This window comes from Lissotriton vulgaris, chromosome 1_1 (genome assembly GCF_964263255.1).
Source record: "Lissotriton vulgaris chromosome 1_1, aLisVul1.2, whole genome shotgun sequence".
NCBI classification, from domain to species: Eukaryota; Metazoa; Chordata; class Amphibia; order Caudata; family Salamandridae; genus Lissotriton; species Lissotriton vulgaris.
In genome coordinates this window covers 937,328,827-937,347,711 of record NC_141685.1, presented here as the reverse complement: position 1 = coordinate 937,347,711, position 18,885 = coordinate 937,328,827, and the positions used below count along the sequence as shown (strand labels likewise).

Here is an 18,885-nt window from a genome sequence, read left to right as displayed (position 1 = left end):
AAAAGAGTAAAGCAGAACATAACCTTAAATCGACCTTCTTTTTCTAGCTATCTAGGTGAGTTGCATCTCCCAGGGGTATGGGGCTAAAATATAAGGTTTTACTCAGGAAAAACGTTGTCAGTATCATTGCCGGATTCTTTTAACTCACTTTTGTCTGGAAGGAGTGATGTGATTCCGACACTAGTGGAATATTCACTCACAGGTACCAAGTGTTTTATCATCTCCTGTGAAGTTGGGACATTTTGTATTAAATGTGTAAACTGGGCAAGAAATCTCCGACTTGCCATTTCTGCTGAGCATGAGTGGAGGTCTGAAGGTCCTGGCATCTTAGGCAACATTTTCCAGCAGCCGATGTGTCGCCCACCCCAGGTCTTGTCAAATAAGCAGCACACAGACTCTTCTTAAACAAAAAAAGATGTTTTATTGCATGAAATCAGCCCTCTTAGAGAAGCCTCCTTTCAAGGGAGCGTGAAAGAAAGAACATATATTTGCACAAGATGCAAGAAGTGCCTGAGAACAGGCATCCTCAACCCTTTAGCACCGCGTCTGGACTTTATTGTTGGGGGAAGGCTCTAGGATGAATGTCTTGCAGCCATTTCATTGGCTGTCAGCTGATTGAATGCCAGAAGCACTGGGAGTCCATATTGGATTCTGGCAGTGTACAAATATTTGATATGAACATTCGGCGTGAAGGTGTGCTTTGGTTGTTTTTTTCTAGTTGTCAGAAGGGTGTTTAGCAGGGAAAGCAGGGAGGGCAATTCAGGGGAGATAGGAAGAGGATAAGACGGAGTTCAGCCTTTCCTGGAAGCTCATAGACCTGGTCACGGTTACAGAAGAACCCTCTGGTGACGCGGGTAGTGTTGCACCCGGGCCCTTGCGTCAGCCGAATTGAGGGAGGTACGTAACACTGGATGCAAGTGTCAAAATTGGGCATTCCTTATGAAGGGAATTTAGTACTCCCCTTTGCCAATATCTACCTGATACTAAGTCCCATAAAAATTGGCTTGGCTTGCCAGGAGAGGCTGAGCTGACGGAAGGCACTTGGGAACAGTGAAATGTTTTGTTGGGTTATTCAAGGCTTGGTGAAGAAATCGGATGACTCGGACGTGACCTTCCCGTCTTTGGTCTCCACTGTCTTGACCAGGACAGTGCGCTTTGTCCTGGAGCTCTCCAGTGGGGCAGCATTCACAGCGTAGGCACCACTCGAGAATGTATTGCCATATCCCGATCCAAAGCCGCTGCCGCCGTATCCACCACTGCTGTATCCGCCACCGTACCCGCTGCCGCTATACCCGCTGTTCACTGCGGAGAGTAAACCAGAAAGATTCCTGTTAGTCGATTGCATTTACTAAAAGAAATGTTAAGTACTTTCCTTTCTCCCATATTGAGTCTTCATGAAGCTTTACATGAGCTCACGTGCCCCCATACGTGAAATGTCAAAATTCGGCCAAGCTTTTATGCCAGTGGCTGCATATATTCCAATCACACCCCTTACTGATTAAATTCTAGCCTGTTACTCCTTGCAACTTTTACCAACTCAAACATTTACCCCAGACACCTCCTCCTGCAGCACAGACCCACCACCTCTTCCCAAAGCCCAACTTACATCCCTTTCTTGTGCCCCAATTCTGTGCCCTTCAACTCGATACCAGGCATAGACCTTTCAAATTGCATTAAAGGTCCTCCTGCCTTTTCTGTCAGAGTTAAATGGGTCCTAGAACTGGCAAAAAGCAAGTATTACTGCTACTTTAACATTTTACAAGGAGTACTATTTTCACTTTCTTTTTTTAACCTGTAGCCTCCATTTTGTGAGCTACAGTCAAGATTTGAAACCGCAAGTCACATCTGAGGAGGGTAAAGAGTGCAGCCTTTAGGCCAATTTCAGCAGAAAGGTGTAAGTAAAAGGTTATAGTTTTCTTCATATCAACAAGTAAAAGCAGCCTTTTACTTTGTGCCCAGACTGCAGTTCTCCTCAGATACCACTTACTTCAGGGGCTCAAGTAGATCACAAAGCAGAATACAAATAACACAGACGGAGCGGCCTTTCGAATAAGGCAGAGAAGGTAACATTAACAGCAAGGATGAACTTGGGGCCATATTATGAAGAAAGGGCGATACATTATCGCCGCTTTTATTGGCAGGAATCTGCCACTAAAGCGGCGATAATGGGCTTGATAATATGCCCTTGTGAATTCCCTTAGAAGCCCAGGTTCTGGTGTTAACCTGGGCTTCTATAGGAATTCACAAGGTCATATTATCAAGCCCATTATCGCCGCTTTAGCGGCAGTTTCCTGCAGATAAAAGCGGCGATAATGTTTCGCCCTTTCTTGATAATATGGCCCCTGGTCACGTTCTAAAGACTTTTGAAAAGGGGCCTTTCCCCTTTAATAAATACCAAGGCCCATTCTATACTAATTTTTCCCTTGTGGCTATCACAGCCAGGGCAGTTGATGACATCTGGTGCTACATCCTGATGTCCCACTTCCTTCTCTGCACAACCCTTCTTGGCACTGGGCCACCTGGCCTCCAGATTCTGCATAAAGCACGCATACCTGAGTATCCGGAAGTCTTTGTCTGAATGCTCATGTTCTGCATACCGGACTCCAACCTGGGACGTAACAGAGCAGAGTTACACACCATTCGCAAATATATGATTATTACAGGATAGGCTTAAGTGGGACAGTGCATTGTTCATGTCACACAATTACAATACGATAACAATAGGAAGACTGACAGGAACTTAGCCTTATGCATGAACTGGCCCCGCCTGTTGCTTTCGGTGCATAAAGGGCCGAGACTCCTACACTGGCAAGTAATTGCACCACTTCCCATCCTCAGTCAACAGAGAACTCCACCCCACAAATAATCTAGAAAATAGCTCATCATTGCAGCTCTGAAGCACTTTTGTTATGCTTCTTTAAATATCATTTTATGCGCTTTTCGTACATCAAGGCCTGCTATTGTCTTTTTTTAAATACATCTAGGTTTGTGTGTCTGTATATTAACTGTTGAATTTTGATCAAATTGCCTGTGGGTGATTTTTCATGCAACATTAAGAAATAGAACAGTCAGTGCTTGCCTGGTCCTATGCGCATACCGTGAAAAAAGATTACGGGTACTGACTGCGAAGCCCTTTTGCGTGTTTGTACCCATGGCAGTTTCCCCGGGGGGCTAGGAGGGTGGGGACGGTTTTGGACCAATTGTGGCCTTTTTTGTTACTGGGGCCGGTTTTCCAGCAGCTCTGCAATATAGGCCCCCTGTTACAAAAGCAGCAGCTATGTAGCAGCAGCAGTGTTTTCACCAGCACCCCCTTTCACACCTGAATGTGAGTTAATTGCCAGAGCTGGTTTGCGTTCTCAGTCCGGGAGCTGTTCGATGTACCTGCGCTTTTTAAGCAAGGCACTAGGCACAAAACTGCTAGGAATAAAGACCCTTTCATCAGTTACTTAACTGATGCACCATGCCTCAGCCGTGGTTCAGAGTAACTGCACCCAGAATGTGCATTGAGTTATCACTGTCACTTGGAATCATTTGTACATTTATGTCTGAGGAATTGACTTTAATGGTACAGTAAAGTCAGAGCTTCTATTGGACAGATAGCCACTGAACAGAAACATAGTATGTTGTTTGCCTATTCTGCCATGACAGTGGGTGGTGTCCCAGGGTAAGGAGTATGCCTTCCAGTGCTTATTTTGAGCTGGTGATTTCCGGTACTCGGCACTGGCCCATAAAGTGTCAGAACTGGTACTTATGACAGTCTATCACATGGTGGTACTGTCTGTTTATACATTAAAAATTACTAATGCCGGCCGCCCAAGCCATTCTTCTAGCTTTGGGCATTCTGGAATAGTCCAAATTGTCACCCTTGTAGAAGTATCATGGTTAGTAGAGGTTATTGTCAGAGCTGGCATGGGCAACGGATGGTGTAAGATGCAGTTGCCTTCTGACATGGGCCCTGGTCATTCTTTTTTTTACACATTAAGCTCTGCCTCTCAGTACTGTCAACGTTGGATATTTCTGTCTTGAATGGACATGGTGGCAGCCTACATTTTACAAATGGTCTATTGCACCAACCTGTTCTCCTCTCCTTCCAGCAGCTTCCTGTAGGTGGCGATCTCAATGTCCAGGGCAAGCTTAACGTTCATCAGCTCCTGGTACTCGCGGAGCTGGCGCGCCATGTCCTGCTTGGCCTTATTCAGGGCTGCCTCCAGCTCGCCCAGTTTAGACCGGGCATCTTTGACAGCAAGTTCTCCACGTTCCTCAGCCTCAGCGATGGCTGACTCCAGGTTGGCACGCTACAAAATAAGAGGAAGGTCACTGGTCAATGTCAAGCACCTCACTGGTTCTTAAAATATTATGCTAGGGGCCACAGGTATTGAAGAATAAAAAAATACAAGATGGAAGGGAGCAGTTCACGTTGTAGGATTTTTGTAACAATGACATTAAAGGGCAGAACTTGGCATCAGGAAGTGAGTGAGAAGGAAAATAGCTTAGAAGTAAATCGACACCAGCCCTCTCCCCGCCTCAATTGCGGTGTTGTACGTTGTTGTTAAGGAGACCCAAGCATCACTCTGGTTTTCTTTACCCTTCCTAGGGGCCACAGAATGCGCAGGGCTGGACTAAAGAGAAAATCCCCCGTCTCAAGCTGCAGCCCGAGTCTCAAGAGGGAGATATGTGAGTTGAGGAGGTGGGTGGGGGAGCAAGGAGACAGTTGGGCCACTCCAGAGCACACACAACTACACCCAACTCTTGAGTTATCACAACAGCTGTTCTATACACAAATTGTGATTTATGCTGTGTCTGATCATTTAAATGGATACACAGATATTCAGATATTCCCAAAGGGATCAAATCTTTAGAAATTCTATTTTTCTGTTCAGGACACAATAGCAATGATTGGGTGGGACTGCTGTCCAGCGCGACTCTGCTCACATGCTCAGAAGTCCCAGTCTGGCTGTCCCTGTAGTTCCTCACTGTATTGTCCACCTTCATACCTGATTTTTAAGGGCATCAATTTCAGACTGCAGCCGGTTGATCACGCGGTTCATCTCTGCGATCTCATTCTTGGTGTTGCGTAGGTCATCGCCATACCTGCCAGCGGAGGTCTGCAGCTCCTGATACTGATGGTGGGAATCAAAAAGAAAGAGTCAGTATGGTTGGAGAAGCTGGAGCACCTCACATAGGGCATTGACTCACGTCTGCGGGCATGGATAGCATAAACTGCGCGGTCAGTTCGTTGTGCGCATATTTGAGATTCACCAGTTCCGGGGCTAACCTGAAGCAGCATACACCATCTAGGACTAGCTGATCTGATCAGACTGGATTATACTGCTTTGTATTGGTATGTATAACATGATTTCCAAACTCCTTGAGAGGCCTACAGCGTTTCCGTCAGTTACGTATGGAAGGTGTCTGTCTGCGATAAATGCCAGTGCATTGCTTCTCTCTAATTCATGGCAATGTTCTCATCCTTCTAAAGCCATCAAGAATGTCAGGAAGGGGACCAATGTTTACTTGTGATAAGGAACCGGAAAATATGAAGATCCGGTAATGTTAGGAAGGCAAGTGTTGTTCTTGGCAACTTTAGACTCCGCAGTGGCCTGCAGGGCTCATGCTCTAATGAAGAGGGGCACACAGATACACACACGCACAGAATTATTTACCTTAACTTGGTACATGCTTTCAGCGTCAGCCCGGCTCTTGTTGGCAATCTCCTCATACTGCGCCTTGACCTCGGAGATGATGCTGTCCAGGTCTAGTTTGCGGTTGTTGTCCATGGAGAGGACGACGGAGGTGTCTGAGATCTGGCACTGGAGTTCATTCAGCTCCTGTCACATTCAAGAAGGCACAGGTTATTGGCTAGACCTGGATCTCAGGTACAGTACCTAAAACCCACTGACTGCCTCTGAAATGCCATTGCAGTATCTCTGCACATACAAACCAAGGCCTGATTTACAACTCGGACGGACGGGTAACTCCATCACAATGGTGACTGAAATTCCGCCGACTAAATATAAACCCCATAGGATGTAATGGTATTTATATTCCGGCGGACGGGATATCCGTCACTGTTGGAACGGAGTAGCCCGTCCGCCGAGTTCTATATCATGCCCCAAATCAAAAATGTCACTGCCCCCCCCACGCAATATAACAGTATCCTCAAACAATTTTAAGGAAACATTAGAAATGTAATAACGCTACAATTAATTCAAAAACAGATTCTAGACTTAAAGACCATAGAACTTTAGCAATTGAAGAAAGGTAATAAATTGAGTGATCACTGTAAACAAATACGTATCAAGAGCTAGGACTGATGGTGAAAGATAATTAAATGTCGAGGGCAGAACAAAAACGAGAAGTTTTCGGCTGTCTTTCCTGATTTTGATTTAATGCCTCAGAATTTAACAAAGAAGGAACTTCTACACAAGCTTTGATGCTGAGTTTCTCCTGTATGTGTGCGTCTAACATCTGCTGGTTGATTTTAGTGACATTCCCTATATCCATAGGGATGCACCGTCATTTATGTTAAACCTTTGCCCGCTGTACTCTAAACTTTCTGGGTGTCTTATTTCATGAGACCCAGGCTTGTATTCAGTGAAGCAAATAGCTAGCGAGCTACCAGCAAAGGCTACTGTAGCTTTGAAACTCTCTTCTGTAGGATTTTAAACTGGCGAGAAATCATTCAGACTTCCGAAAATGCTTAAAAGCTTGGGGGCAATGCGGCACCACATGCCCTTTGGCTGCGCCACACTGCTACACTTTCAGAGCACCGTCATACAACATATTTACAATAACATGTTGCATTCCTGTGCTCTTCCCTGCACTGGTGCACAAACAGCTGCCATGGGCTGGCGCAGGCCCCCTTGCACAAAACAATCACCACAAGCATTTTCCTCTTTCAATGCGTGCTGTAGAATTCAGCACGCATTGAAAGAGGAAAAACAAGGAGAAATTAAAACATTTCTCCTTGTTGCGCCTCGCTACTCTGCCTCCAGGGCTGGACTGGCCATAGCGGGCACTTGGCGTTTTCCCGGTGAGCCACCAGGGAGGCGGCCTGTTTTGGGTCCCGGGGAGGGGAGGGGCTTTTTTGTTACCAAGGGTCAGCAAGATCGGCCCTCTGCAACAAAATCGGCCGAAACCGGCCCTAGCAAATAGCTCGCCAGCACCCCCCCACCACCACCACCACCCCCTCCAGGGGGGCCGGCCAGTGCTAGGGCTGGTTTCGGTTCCCAGTCCGGCCTTTGCCACCTTTAGGGTGGCGTAGCATACTGACGCATTTCCAGGTTTCCGATTCTTCATGAATCTGGGAATGTGTCTGGTTCCATGGGTGTTGCGTGGGAACTCCCACATCAACACCCATGGAACGCCCCTTTCAGGCAAAATGCTGCATGTAAAGGGGCCGTATTTACAAGGAAAAGCCCCTTAGGGTGGCTTTTCCTGTCCTTGTAAATATGGGGCAGAGAAATGTGCTGCCAGAGCGTCACAAAAAGTGACACACTGGCAGCACAAGGGGATTGTAAATCTGCCCCTTGGTGTTTTTACCCGTGGTACTTCCACAACAAACCCTGCCTGAAGCTTCATTCTTGTTTTTTTTATAAGAACTATAAGTTTTTACATTTCTATCCATCCTCTTTCTTGCCCAAAGAGTGTCTATAATATCTTATAGCAAAATATAACATACACTAAAGGTGTGCACAGTATATTTTGCTACGGTGTGCTCTGCCTTTCCCTATCCCTTAACGAAAGATACTGAGGCAAAGGAGCGTCGCCCCACTGCTCTCTGAGGAGTTGACAGCGGAAAAATAAAATGATAATAACACAGCGTTATTATCCTTTCATCTTTCCTACTGCGGTGGCTCCGTTGGTTGTGTGGGGTGGAGCTGGGCTCTGTGATGCCAGAGCACTGCATGGGGTGGAGTGGTGGGCACTCTGTAAGTGCACATTAAGCTTTGACCGGTCGTCTCTCACTACCTGTCCGATAGTCGAACCACGGCCCTCAGACCAATCACAACACTGCATTGCAGCATTATGATTGGCTCTGGAAAGCCTGGGAGCCCGGTGCTTCCTGCTGCCAGACTCGAGGAAGATGAAGAGGACCAGGTAGAGGAGCGGCCAGCGCGATTCCAGGTAAGATTGTTTTTTTAAATCTTTTTTTATCCCCCCAACCCTACCACTCCCATTCGGTAGCAGCGGCTACTGGAAAGCTGGGCTGGCTCCTTCCTAAAAAACAAGTTACAAGGGCAAAGTTGAGGCTGGGCATGGGTTATAGCAAAATAACAGTTTACTTGAGAGGTTCAAAAAATCAAGGAAAACATGCCCTTCTACAGGTTCATAGTGTCGCTTGCCCCCGTTGTCACTCCTGTTTGCCAAGATGGCTTTGATAAGGACTCTTTTTCTGTGCAAAAATGTCTTCATGATTCACCAGCATCAGTTAAAAATTTCAGAGCGAGGCCTCCTGTGTGCTGCTCTTGGATGCAGAATATGACAAAGTACCACAGAGGAAGCACGAGCCTCACCTCCGCATAGAGCTGTCGCAAGAAGTTGATTTCATCGGTCAGGCCTTCAAGTCGGGATTCCAGCTGCACCTTGTTCATATAGGCCTCGTCGACATCCTAATGACACACAATAACAACAAGGCGGTTAAAGTGAGGTATTTGTGGGACATGGAGAAGAGAGGAAGGAGGAAGCTCCTAGGAGGCAGGCCTGGCCAGACTTCATACCCCCCCCCCCTCACCCACTCAAGTAATAATCAGACCGCTCATGTTTGGTATACAATGGGTCATATTCAATGAAATTCCAAATTATTTATGGGAATTGCAATAATCTAGCTATTGGTAAGCACCGACATTTAAAAAGCACAGTTTAAAATTCAAAGATGCCACATGAAAGCATTTGTGCTCAACTGCCTACTGCCCTGGGGATCTATTTAAGAGAACCATCCAGGCAACTGCCCCAGGCACACTGAAGGGAAAGTTGAGACCTAGTGGCCCACACATGGGAATATTATACATTATTAATCTTCATTAACACTAAATAACCATGTTTGCATCCCAGAAAAGCAACCAGGGCGCTACTAAAATGTGTTACAGCCCTCTAGAAGCTGAGCTGGGGAGGACGAAAGATGGTAGCTTAAGGGACAAGGTTTAATAGCCGCACCTCATGCGATCAACTGACATCTGTGATGCCCCTGCAACTTTTGACCTATGACATGGTGACCCAGAAGCAGTCCACTAGGGGTCAGCAGGGCTAGAGTGATAGTACCCCTAACATATTCCAATGACCCATGGCCAGTGTGGGAGTCTGCCCTCAAACTGCGGCCCATACAAGCAGCCCCACAGCTGGAAGATTGCTCAACTAAGCTCAAAGAAAAGCAGGACTCACCTTTTTGATGAGAACAAACTCATTCTCCATCTCTGTCCTTTTGTTAATTTCATCTTCATACCTGGATGGGGAGGAGATGGTTCAGTTAGTTCAGACTGACAATAAATCATCTGGATGAGTTATGAACACCAATTAAGTGAAAAACTGTTTTGAAGAGTGCAGATTGCCACGAACAAGATAAAGGCGAGTGGTAGTAAACTGTTTCAGTTGTGAGGCTCAATAACCACCTTGGAGTAAAGGGTCCACAATAAATAAGAGGAAAATTGAAAGCTGAAAATAAAAGTTATGCACACTTAACTGGAGGGCGTCCCTGACACTGCACTTGCACCAACAAATACAAATCTCAGCACCTTGCTGCACAGCTAAGCAGCTAGCATCACCCTTGCTGTGAGCATCCCTGTCACAGAGACAAAGCAACAAGTCTGTCTCTACTCATACTGGGCAGTCATCTGAAGGCCAGTTCATGAGACTATTTAAGCACTTGCGGGGTGCTCATTCATGAAGCAAATGAATTACCCTACATATCCTATGAAAGCTATATGTCTTAATCAACAAAAACACTATCAATAATCACAATTGACTGGTTTGATGCTCAATGGTAGCGTTGTCAAATGGGCATCCGGCATCAAACATTAGACTTTCGTGTTATAATCCAGGAGTCAAAAGGTTCCTTGCACTGGTGAATCTAGAGGGGCCGGGACAATGTATATGTACTCACTAGGAGCGAGAGTCACCGATAGGTGCATTGTAGGTGATCTTAGGAACCCAGCTTTACGAGTACTATCTTGAGGTCTCTAACTTAAGATGTTCCGATAAGGCACCACCTTAACACCATCGCTGCTGATGGTATTCCCCTCCTGTGATGGTCCCGAGTTATTCCCATTGTTCATGAGGAGCTCAGCTCGTCATGAGTGTACGAGAGGTGTACCTCATGACGAGCTGAGCTCGTCGTGAGCATCGAAGGGGTTAAGCGATCAATGACTTAACAGTGGAGTTTGGAGAGTGCAGCAAAACACCCTACAAACCCTTCATCCAGTGTCCTCTCGGCCTTTAGAGTGTCCTGCTGCATCATGCCTCCTGGTACCTCTTCCTTGTTGAATCCCCCAGCCCTCCTCAGACAGATTGACAGACAGACTCACGCTCCTCCCTTCCCCCATTCCTCTCACTTGTTCTTGAAGTCCTCCACCATGCCCTGCATGTTCCCCAGCTCTGCCTCCAGCTTGTGCTTCTCTTGGCCCAGGTTATCGAGCTGCCGCCGCAGGTTGTTGATGTAGGCCTCGAACATGCTGTCCATGTTGCTGCGGGTTGTCTTCTGGTTCTGGAGGAGGTTCCACTTAGTCTCCAGCATCTTGTTCTGCTGTTCCAAGAACCTCACCTAAAGACAAGAGACAGTGAGTTAAGACAAATAAAATATATGGGTATTCAGTACAAAATATGCAACATAAAATGTCTTTAGTGTGTAACATGCCAGCATGTCAACTTCAGCCCACGTCACAGCACATAGGAAAACTAAGTGCGTTCATTTGGCAACTGGATTTGCAAATCTTTCAATGCGACCAAAACGAAGCAGGGCACTGTTAATCTCAGGTCCAGCCTTGAGTATAGAGCATGCGGCCAGCAAAGCATGCAACCTCTGAGGGGCAAGAGACTAATTACATCATCTCTGGGTCATCAGGCCAGCCTGCAACACTGAAGATAGCTAGGCCTGCATGACAGCACCACATAGAAGGTCATTTTGATTACCTTAATGTAGAAAAAAAATTGGAGTCAGAGAAGATAGCCAAATGTTCTCTCTCACTCTGAGCATTCTGAACTTCTCAGGCTGCAAACTGAGCTTTGCATGCAGGGCCTTCCTTTACTTTTGATGCGTTGACCCAAAAGCATGGAAGCGGGGACCTTGTCCAGGTCGATCAGGACAGAGCGTATCCACCAACCTAGCGATTGTCCTCGGAATTAAAAAAAAAATACTTAACTAAGACCGCTACTTGAGTGGGCTGGGCCAGACTCCAATTACAGACAAGTTGGAGTCTGTGTGCCTGGGTCATGCAGAGAGGAGGCACAAAGCTGTTCACACTGTTCTTGATCTAACCTGAGGTCCTCACATGACTGATAACCAGAAGTTCTGTTTTGCCTTGCCTGAGCTTCTTTCTAGCTTTTAGCCACCTCAGCAAATTGTTGGGTGCTGCAGCTTATGCGTATGGATGATGTTACTTTAAAGTATACATTGATCAAAAAGGGAGGCATCAATCCCCTCAAGATTCCAAGATGGACCCAGCCTAGCTGTGATAAATGTCAGCACAGGACCACCTGGGATGCTCTTTAAGGAATGACCAAGGCTGAAGTAGAGTCCAAGATATGACCCAGGTGGAAATTAGGTCCCAGTCCATGGCCATTAATAAATCATCTGGTGCTGTGGGGAGACCAGCTCGAAATCCAGATTGCTTGGCATATAAACATCATGCCCCCTGATGAAGCTCATCTTCTTCAGCAGTCTGCGTAGATGAAACGGTTTGGTGGCAAGAGCATCACCAATAAAACTTGCCCTTTTCAGGGGTGAATGCACATGTACCTTATTCAGAAATCTGCACCACAGCTCCAGAAAAGGTTTATTGGCGATCTCTATTTTTTTTTTTTTTATGGAGCGCAAACTTGACCTATAGGTATCGGGTATCAGAGCGCTTTAGACGAGCACCAGTTGCGTTACATGAGGATACATTCATTTTTGTTAGGCATCCTTGCCAAGACTAGAACACAGTTCCGCAGATTCGAGGTTGACCGCCCTGGCCGTTAGGCCAGCTCATCTCTTTCCGAACGGGGAACATCCTTTCCAACGCAACTTTTACGACGCATGCATAACATCGCAAGTTTTACAACGCATGTCATTACAACGCATTGCGCTGGGGGGCGCTCTAGGATAGGGAATAGATTTAATTTACTATCCAACACCTTCCCTACTATCCACGGGGACTGGAGTTGGAATAGTAAATTAAACTATTCACTATCCAGCACCCCTCAACACTATGCGTTGTAACAGCATGCGTTGTAAAACTTGCGATGTAAAGGCATGCGTAGTAAAAGCATGCGTTGTAATGTCATACAACCCTTCCGAACAAGTCATGATGGACTAGACTTTGAGTCACCTATTGTCCAATTGATCTCCCCATTCGGCACAAGGTGGTTCACCACTGAGATGGGCTGAATTCTTGCAGACTGAGTTCTGTCTAAGATTAGAGAAAGACCATGGCTGAACCTCTGTCCTGATAGCAACAGAGAAGTGATAACCCTATCGTTAAAAATGGTGGAATTTATTACATCACAGTTAAGTCATGCAAACAGTGATGGGCGTGCAGCTTGTATGAGCAGGACTGCCGGTGGCTCCCAACATCTCCTTCCGGACTCCTCTGCAAGGAAGCAGAATTCTTTTCCTAGAATATCCCACTCTTGTATGTCCTCATGCAGAGCCTGTGCTAATTGGAGGACCAATGGAACCTGGAAGTCACAACCATACTGGGGGTCTCTTGTCTCTTTCCATGAATATATATGTAGGGGTGAAAGACACAGAAGTGTCTCTATATCCCAAACACATCTCTCCACATCCTGCATTAATCCAAAACTTTTCAACGCCTATTTTGTTTGTGAAATAAGAAGTCTGTTGCTAGAGGTTGTCCCTGAAAGTGGGGTAAGGTTTGGGAGGATTGGAATCGATACCGTGGAGACATCTGTACGCCCCCGAGATGCCCAGGTGAAGCAGAGTGCCTATGATCCCTTTATCAATATCTTGTTTGTATCATTTCGGAGTATGGAAATGTGTTTATGACAAACGTGAGATCGGCTGAAGTCACCTGATGTCTTTTGTTGATATTCTGTTATTAATAAAAAAAAGTCCATTAAGCAATTGAATCATTAAATGAGCCCCTTGCTTGGAAATTAATTTCGACATATTACCTGGGTTGTGTAGTCTTGAGGGAGATTTCTTCACATCTTGTCCCCGGTGTTTGCAGGACTGCTCTGGGCATCTCTGCAGCCAACAGAGGCCTGGGGTTGCAAGCTCCTTCGATGCAGGGCGATTAGGATCCGTCCCTGTAGTTTGGAAGCCAGTACTCTCTGCTCCCTTTAGTGCACTCACGGCTCCGTGCTGAGTGGGTTCATGCACCGACCTCTGCTGTACGAGTACACTCCCTGCTCCCTAGGTACTCACACTGCTCCTGTACCGTGGAGCCTCTTGCTCCATGGGACATGTATCACTGCCTGCACCATTGGTACACTTGCTGATGTAAGTGGAGACTCACTGCCTCCTGCATAAGTGTGCACTCACTGTCCCCGCTGCATTATACCACTCAACGCCCCCTGCTGCATGGGTCAGCTACAGCTCTCTGAACTCACTGCTTGTTCCCTCAAGGGTACACACACTGCTCCCTTTTGGATTGGTACACTCACTGCTTCCTGCTTTATGGATACACTCACTGCTTCCTACACTATGGGTGCAAATACTGCTTCCTACTTCAACTACAAACTCACTACCTCCTGCTGCATTGGTACACTCAAAGCTTCCTGCTGCATTAGTACACCCACTGCTTTCTGCTCTATGGATGCAATCACTGCTTCCTACTTTAATTACAAACTCACTACCTCCCGCAGCATTGGTACACTCACTGCCTCTTGCTCTTTGGATACACTCACTGTTTCTTGCTGCAGTGGTACACTCACTGCCTCTTGCTCTTTGGATACACTCACTGCTTCTTGCTGAAGTGGTACACTCACCGCCTCCTGCTCTTTGGATACACTCGCTGCCTCTTGCTGCAGTGGTAAACTCACTGCCTCTTGCTCTTTGGATACACTCGCTGCCTCTTGCTGCAGTGGTACACTCACTGCCTCTTGCTCTTTGGATACACTCACTGCCTCTTGCTGCAGTGGTACACTCACTGCCTCTTGCTCTTTGGATACACTCACTGCCTCTTGCTGCAGTGGTACACTCACTGCCTCTTGCTCTTTGGATACACTCACTGCCTCTTGCTGCAGTAGTACACTCACTGCCTCCTGCTCTTTGGATACACTCACTGCTTCTTGCTGCAGTGGTAAACTCACTGCCTCTTGCTCTTTGGATACACTCACTGCCTCTTGCTGCAGTGGTACACTCACTGCCTCCTGCTCTTTGGATACACTCACTGCCTCTTGCTGCAGTGGTACACTCACTGCCTCTTGCTCTTTGGATACACTCACTGCCTCTTGCTGCAGTGGTACACTTACTGCCTCTTGCTCTTTGGATACACTCACTGCTTATTGCTGCAGTGGTACACTCACTGCCTCTTGCTCTTTGGATACACTCTCTTTGGATACACTCACTGCCTCTTGCTGCAGTGGTACACTCACTGCCTCCTGCTCTTTTGATACACTCACTGCCTCTTGCTGCAGTGGTACACTCACTGCCTCCTGCTCTTTGGATACACTCACTGCCTCTTGCTGCAGTGGTACATTCACTACCTCTTGCTCTTTGGATACACTCACTGCTTATTGCTGCAGTGGTACACTCACTGCCTCCTGCTCTTTGGATACACTCACTGCTTATTGCTGCAGTGGTACACTCACTGCCTCCTGCTCTTTTGAAACACTCACTGCTTCTTGCCGCAGTGGTACACTCACTGCCTCTTGCTCTTTTGATACACTCACTGCCTCTTGCTGCAGTGGTACACTCACTGCCTCCTGCTCTTTGGATACACTTACTGCCTCTTGCTGCAGTGGTACATTCACTACCTCTTGCTCTTTGGATACACTCACTGCTTCTTGCTGCAGTGGTACACTCACTGCCTCCTGCTCTTTTGATACACTCACTGCTTCTTGCTGCAGTGGTACACTCACTGCCTCTTGCTCTTTGGATACACTCACTGCTTCTTGCTGCAGTGGTACACTCACTGCCTCCTGCTCTTTTGATACACTCACTGCCTCTTGCTGCAGTGGTACACTCACTGCCTCCTGCTCTTTTGATACACTCACTGCCTCTTGCTGCAGTGGTACACTCACTGCCTCCTGCTCTTTGGATACACTCACTGCCTCTTGCTGCAGTGGTACATTCACTACCTCTTGCTCTTTGGATACACTCACTGCTTATTGCTGCAGTGGTACACTCACTGCCTCCTGCTCTTTGGATACACTCACTGCTTATTGCTGCAGTGGTACACTCACTGACTCTTGCTCTTTGGATACACTCACTGCCTCTTGCTGCAGTGGTACATTCACTACCTCTTGCTCTTTGGATACACTCACTGCCTCTTGCTGCAGAGGGAAACTCACTGCCTCTTGCTCTTTGGGTACACTCACTACCCCTTATTTAAGGGTACTGCACTGGTACACTCATTGCTTCCCACTCTATGTATACACTCCCTGCTTCCTGCTGTAAATGTTCCTTCGCGCTTCCCGTTGTAGGGGTACACACACTGCCCCATTTGGATAGGGACACTCACTAATTCTTGCTGTAAGGGTACCCTCACTGCTTCCTGCTGCATGGGCGCACCTACTCCCCCCTGCTATATTGGATAGGGTACACGCACTGCTCCCCACTTCGTGGGTACACTGACTGCACCCCATGTTCCAGGAGTACGCACTGCCAGCGGGTGACGAGCCGCTATCCTGTGCCCAGAGTAACTCCTACCACCCTCGCCCCTGCCGCAGGTGGGCGGCCCCGCCCTTAGGCCTCGAGAGTGAGTCGGTGCCAGGCTGAAGGCCCGGCCCCAACCTTTGAACGGGCGCGGCCTGTCATGGCCGCTGCGAGGGGGAAAGGACGTCTTTCTAAACTGTCGCTGCCGTGAACACTGGAAAACAGAAGAAAGCTGGAAAGATTCCCCTTAGAGAAAAGCAAATTGGAGACGGCGTCATATGTCGGGCTCTGTCACATGGCAGAGCCCTGCGCAGCGCGTTCAAGGACACAAACTTGAGAGACTGGAACAGGAACCGGACGGGAAAGAAAACGGGGGAAACTTCTGCAAGAGGAGAGTTTTAGTGACTTAGCCTGGGCTGCTCAACCTGTGGCAGCAGAGCCTCTCCACCCATCCCCCCTGCCAGGCTGCAGCGCTGCCACCCCGCCTGCCAGCACCGCCTCTGTCCCTAGCTCCAGGCATGCCTTCATTTATTTTATTTTTTTAAATATATCTTTTAAAGATTTCACAGGAGGAAAGAAAACATTGTTTGTACATCATACATTAACACTCCTCTCAAGGGTGCGCGCAATTGTCACGGGATGGATCATATAATACAGAGTTACATCACAGTTTGTATTATTGCAGGATCATATCACATTCAGTCCAGCTGCAATGGCGTTGAGAAGGGGATGGGATAATGAACTTGGAGGCGTGAAGTGTGCGTCGTGGTGGAAGCGTGTCGAGGTAGTAGGGGCTCGGAGGTGTCATCATATTTTGCCTATGCCTTCATGTGCCAGTCCACCTTGCCCCCACCGTGCCGGGCAGTAACACTGCCTCTCCGCCCTGGGCCTGCACAATGACGCATCTCAGACACTGGGCCCGCCGCTGCCAGCACTGGACACCTTCCCGTGCGCCAGCACAGCCTCGTGCCCCCGGACCTGAACAGCAGCCATTCGCGTACACCGGTGCCAACACCGCCACCTCCCCTCAGAGACTATATAGGTGTCCCAGACTCCTCATCCCCCTTAGATCCGATACACCTGTGCCAAGAGAGGCGCCTGCCCCACTGCCTCGCTCGTGCCCCAACGGAGACCAGGTCTACCTGGGCGTGCGCCCCTCCCACTGCGAGACTCTGCCTGGCGCACACCTCGGCCTGCTTAGACGTCGCACATTGGTTCAGCTGTAACCGTGCCAGCTGCTCTGTCCCGTCACCATACACTGGGTGTGCCTCTGCCAGCAGACTGGGTCTGTATGCCCCTACACCACAGTCCTCAGAGCCCCAGGGCATCCCAATGCCAACCAAACTGTCCTTTCCTCCAAAACCGTTCCTCCTTCTGCCAGCAGCGCATGCATTTCCCACAGGCCAGGAGTCACTGACTGTCAGTAAAGTTAGTAAACTCGTCTCTTTTACGCTGTTTTCCGCAGCCTGGGTCGGTGCGGACCTGCCCGCCCATAGCCACCTCTACCTGGGCCGGTGATGTGCCCGCCTAGCCACCCCCGCCCCAGTGAGAGTCTGCCTGTGCCAGCACAGGCCCGTCACACCATGACAGCTGTCACCACCACACACCTCCTCTGCCTCACGAGTACAACCACATTCAAAGCAGAGGCCGGCCGGTGCCAGCACGAATGCCCCCTCCATATATGGGTGTGCCAATGCCATCACAGTCGCCCCGCACCCAAGCAATGCTGCCACCTTGGCACACAGGCTGCACACTCCGGGCTATGTGTGCGCCTCGGTGTAATGTAAGCTTATTATACATTCCAGAAAGCACACATCCTTTAAGCGCATGCGAGGCAGATGTGGGCAGGCCCAAGGGAAGCGGCTCACTCTCGGATACTTGGTGGAGCCGGGATCGTGTCTGCCCTGCCTGTGAGGGGCGTCCGATCCCACTTCTGATGTCCTGACGGAGTTGACTTTCGACTTTCACGTGATTCCCATGCACGGTCTGGGCTGTGCCCGGGTGCCCCTGGGTCTGAGTGCCCCCGTGCCCGCGCACATGCCCCCATCTCACCCACCGGCTCACCTTGTCGATGAAGGAGGCGAACTTGTTGTTGAGGGTCTTGATCTGCTCCTTCTCCTGGGTCCGCACCTGCTGGATCTGGGGGTCGATCTCGAGGTTGAGGGGGGCCAGCAGGCTCTGGTTGACGCTGACGGCCGTGATGCCCCCTCCGCTGCTGCCCGAGCTGTAGCCCGTCCGGTAGCCATGGCTGAACTTGCCGCCCCCGTAGCTGGAGCCCCCGTAGCTGGAGCCCAGGGTGAAGGGGGAGCTGCTGGCCCGGGAGATGGCCGGACCCCCGGCACTGTACGAAAAGCTGCTGAAGTTGGCGGCGGGCCGGACGCCCGACGAGCTGGTCTTGTACACCCGGGTGGTGCGGACGGACATGGTGCGGGCTGTGCGAGGCGAGGAGGGCGAGCAACAAGTAACGGAGAGGAGAGAGCTGGAGGCTGGAGCGATCCCCGGGGCCAGGAGTGCGCCTTTATACAGAGGGGGGACGAGGGATCGGGTGTCAGCCCTACCTCAGTGGCTGCGCGGGAGCCAAGGGGGCAGAGCCAGTGCCGGGCACAGCCTGACACCTGCAGCAGCCCGGCCACTCCCACTGCCAAACCCCGCCGGAGCCGGGGTGGGGGAGGGCTTCTCAGCGCATCCCGGAGGAGGCCCAGCCCGAAAACACACACGCACATCACAACGGTCACCACGGTGCAACAGTGCAGCAACAAGTGACGCCTGGCGCATGCCAACATGCACCGCGGGCACCGAGAGCATGCTCGAAGGCTGCAAGACTCCTAGGTAGGGAGTCAGAGAGCGGAGGACTTACAGCGCTTCAGCGCCTCGTCAGGGGCAGTAAGCGCTATACAATGCTAACAGGTTAT

At 49.0% G+C, this 18,885-nt stretch overlaps 1 protein-coding gene across 1 annotated transcript; it reads right to left on the bottom strand.

The window, feature by feature from the left end:
• Positions 1-401: 401 nt before the first annotated feature.
• Positions 402-18,559, bottom strand: KRT8 (keratin 8). The gene is made up of 9 exons (XM_086959138.1): positions 18,038-18,559; positions 10,548-10,756; positions 9,382-9,442; positions 8,517-8,612; positions 5,664-5,828; positions 4,995-5,120; positions 4,075-4,295; positions 2,553-2,608; positions 402-1,302 (listed from the first exon to the last, which is right to left on the bottom strand). Exons 1-9 carry the CDS (start codon positions 18,395-18,397, stop codon positions 1,073-1,075), a joined length of 1,524 nt encoding a protein of 507 aa, XP_086815264.1. The 5' UTR covers positions 18,398-18,559; the 3' UTR covers positions 402-1,072.
• Between the last annotated feature and the right edge of the window lie 326 nt (positions 18,560-18,885).

Coding starts and splice junctions, on each gene's coding strand:
- KRT8 (XM_086959138.1), bottom strand. CDS start 18,397: ATGTCCGTCCGCACCACCCGGGTGTACAAGACCAGCTCGTCGGGCGTC. Junction 4,296..4,994: donor TTGATGCCCTTAAAAATCAG/GTATGAAGGTGG, acceptor CTTATTTTGTAG/CGTGCCAACCTGGAGTCAGC. Junction 2,609..4,074: donor CTGGAAGGAGAGGAGAACAG/GTTGGTGCAATA, acceptor GTTACGTCCCAG/GTTGGAGTCCGGTATGCAGA.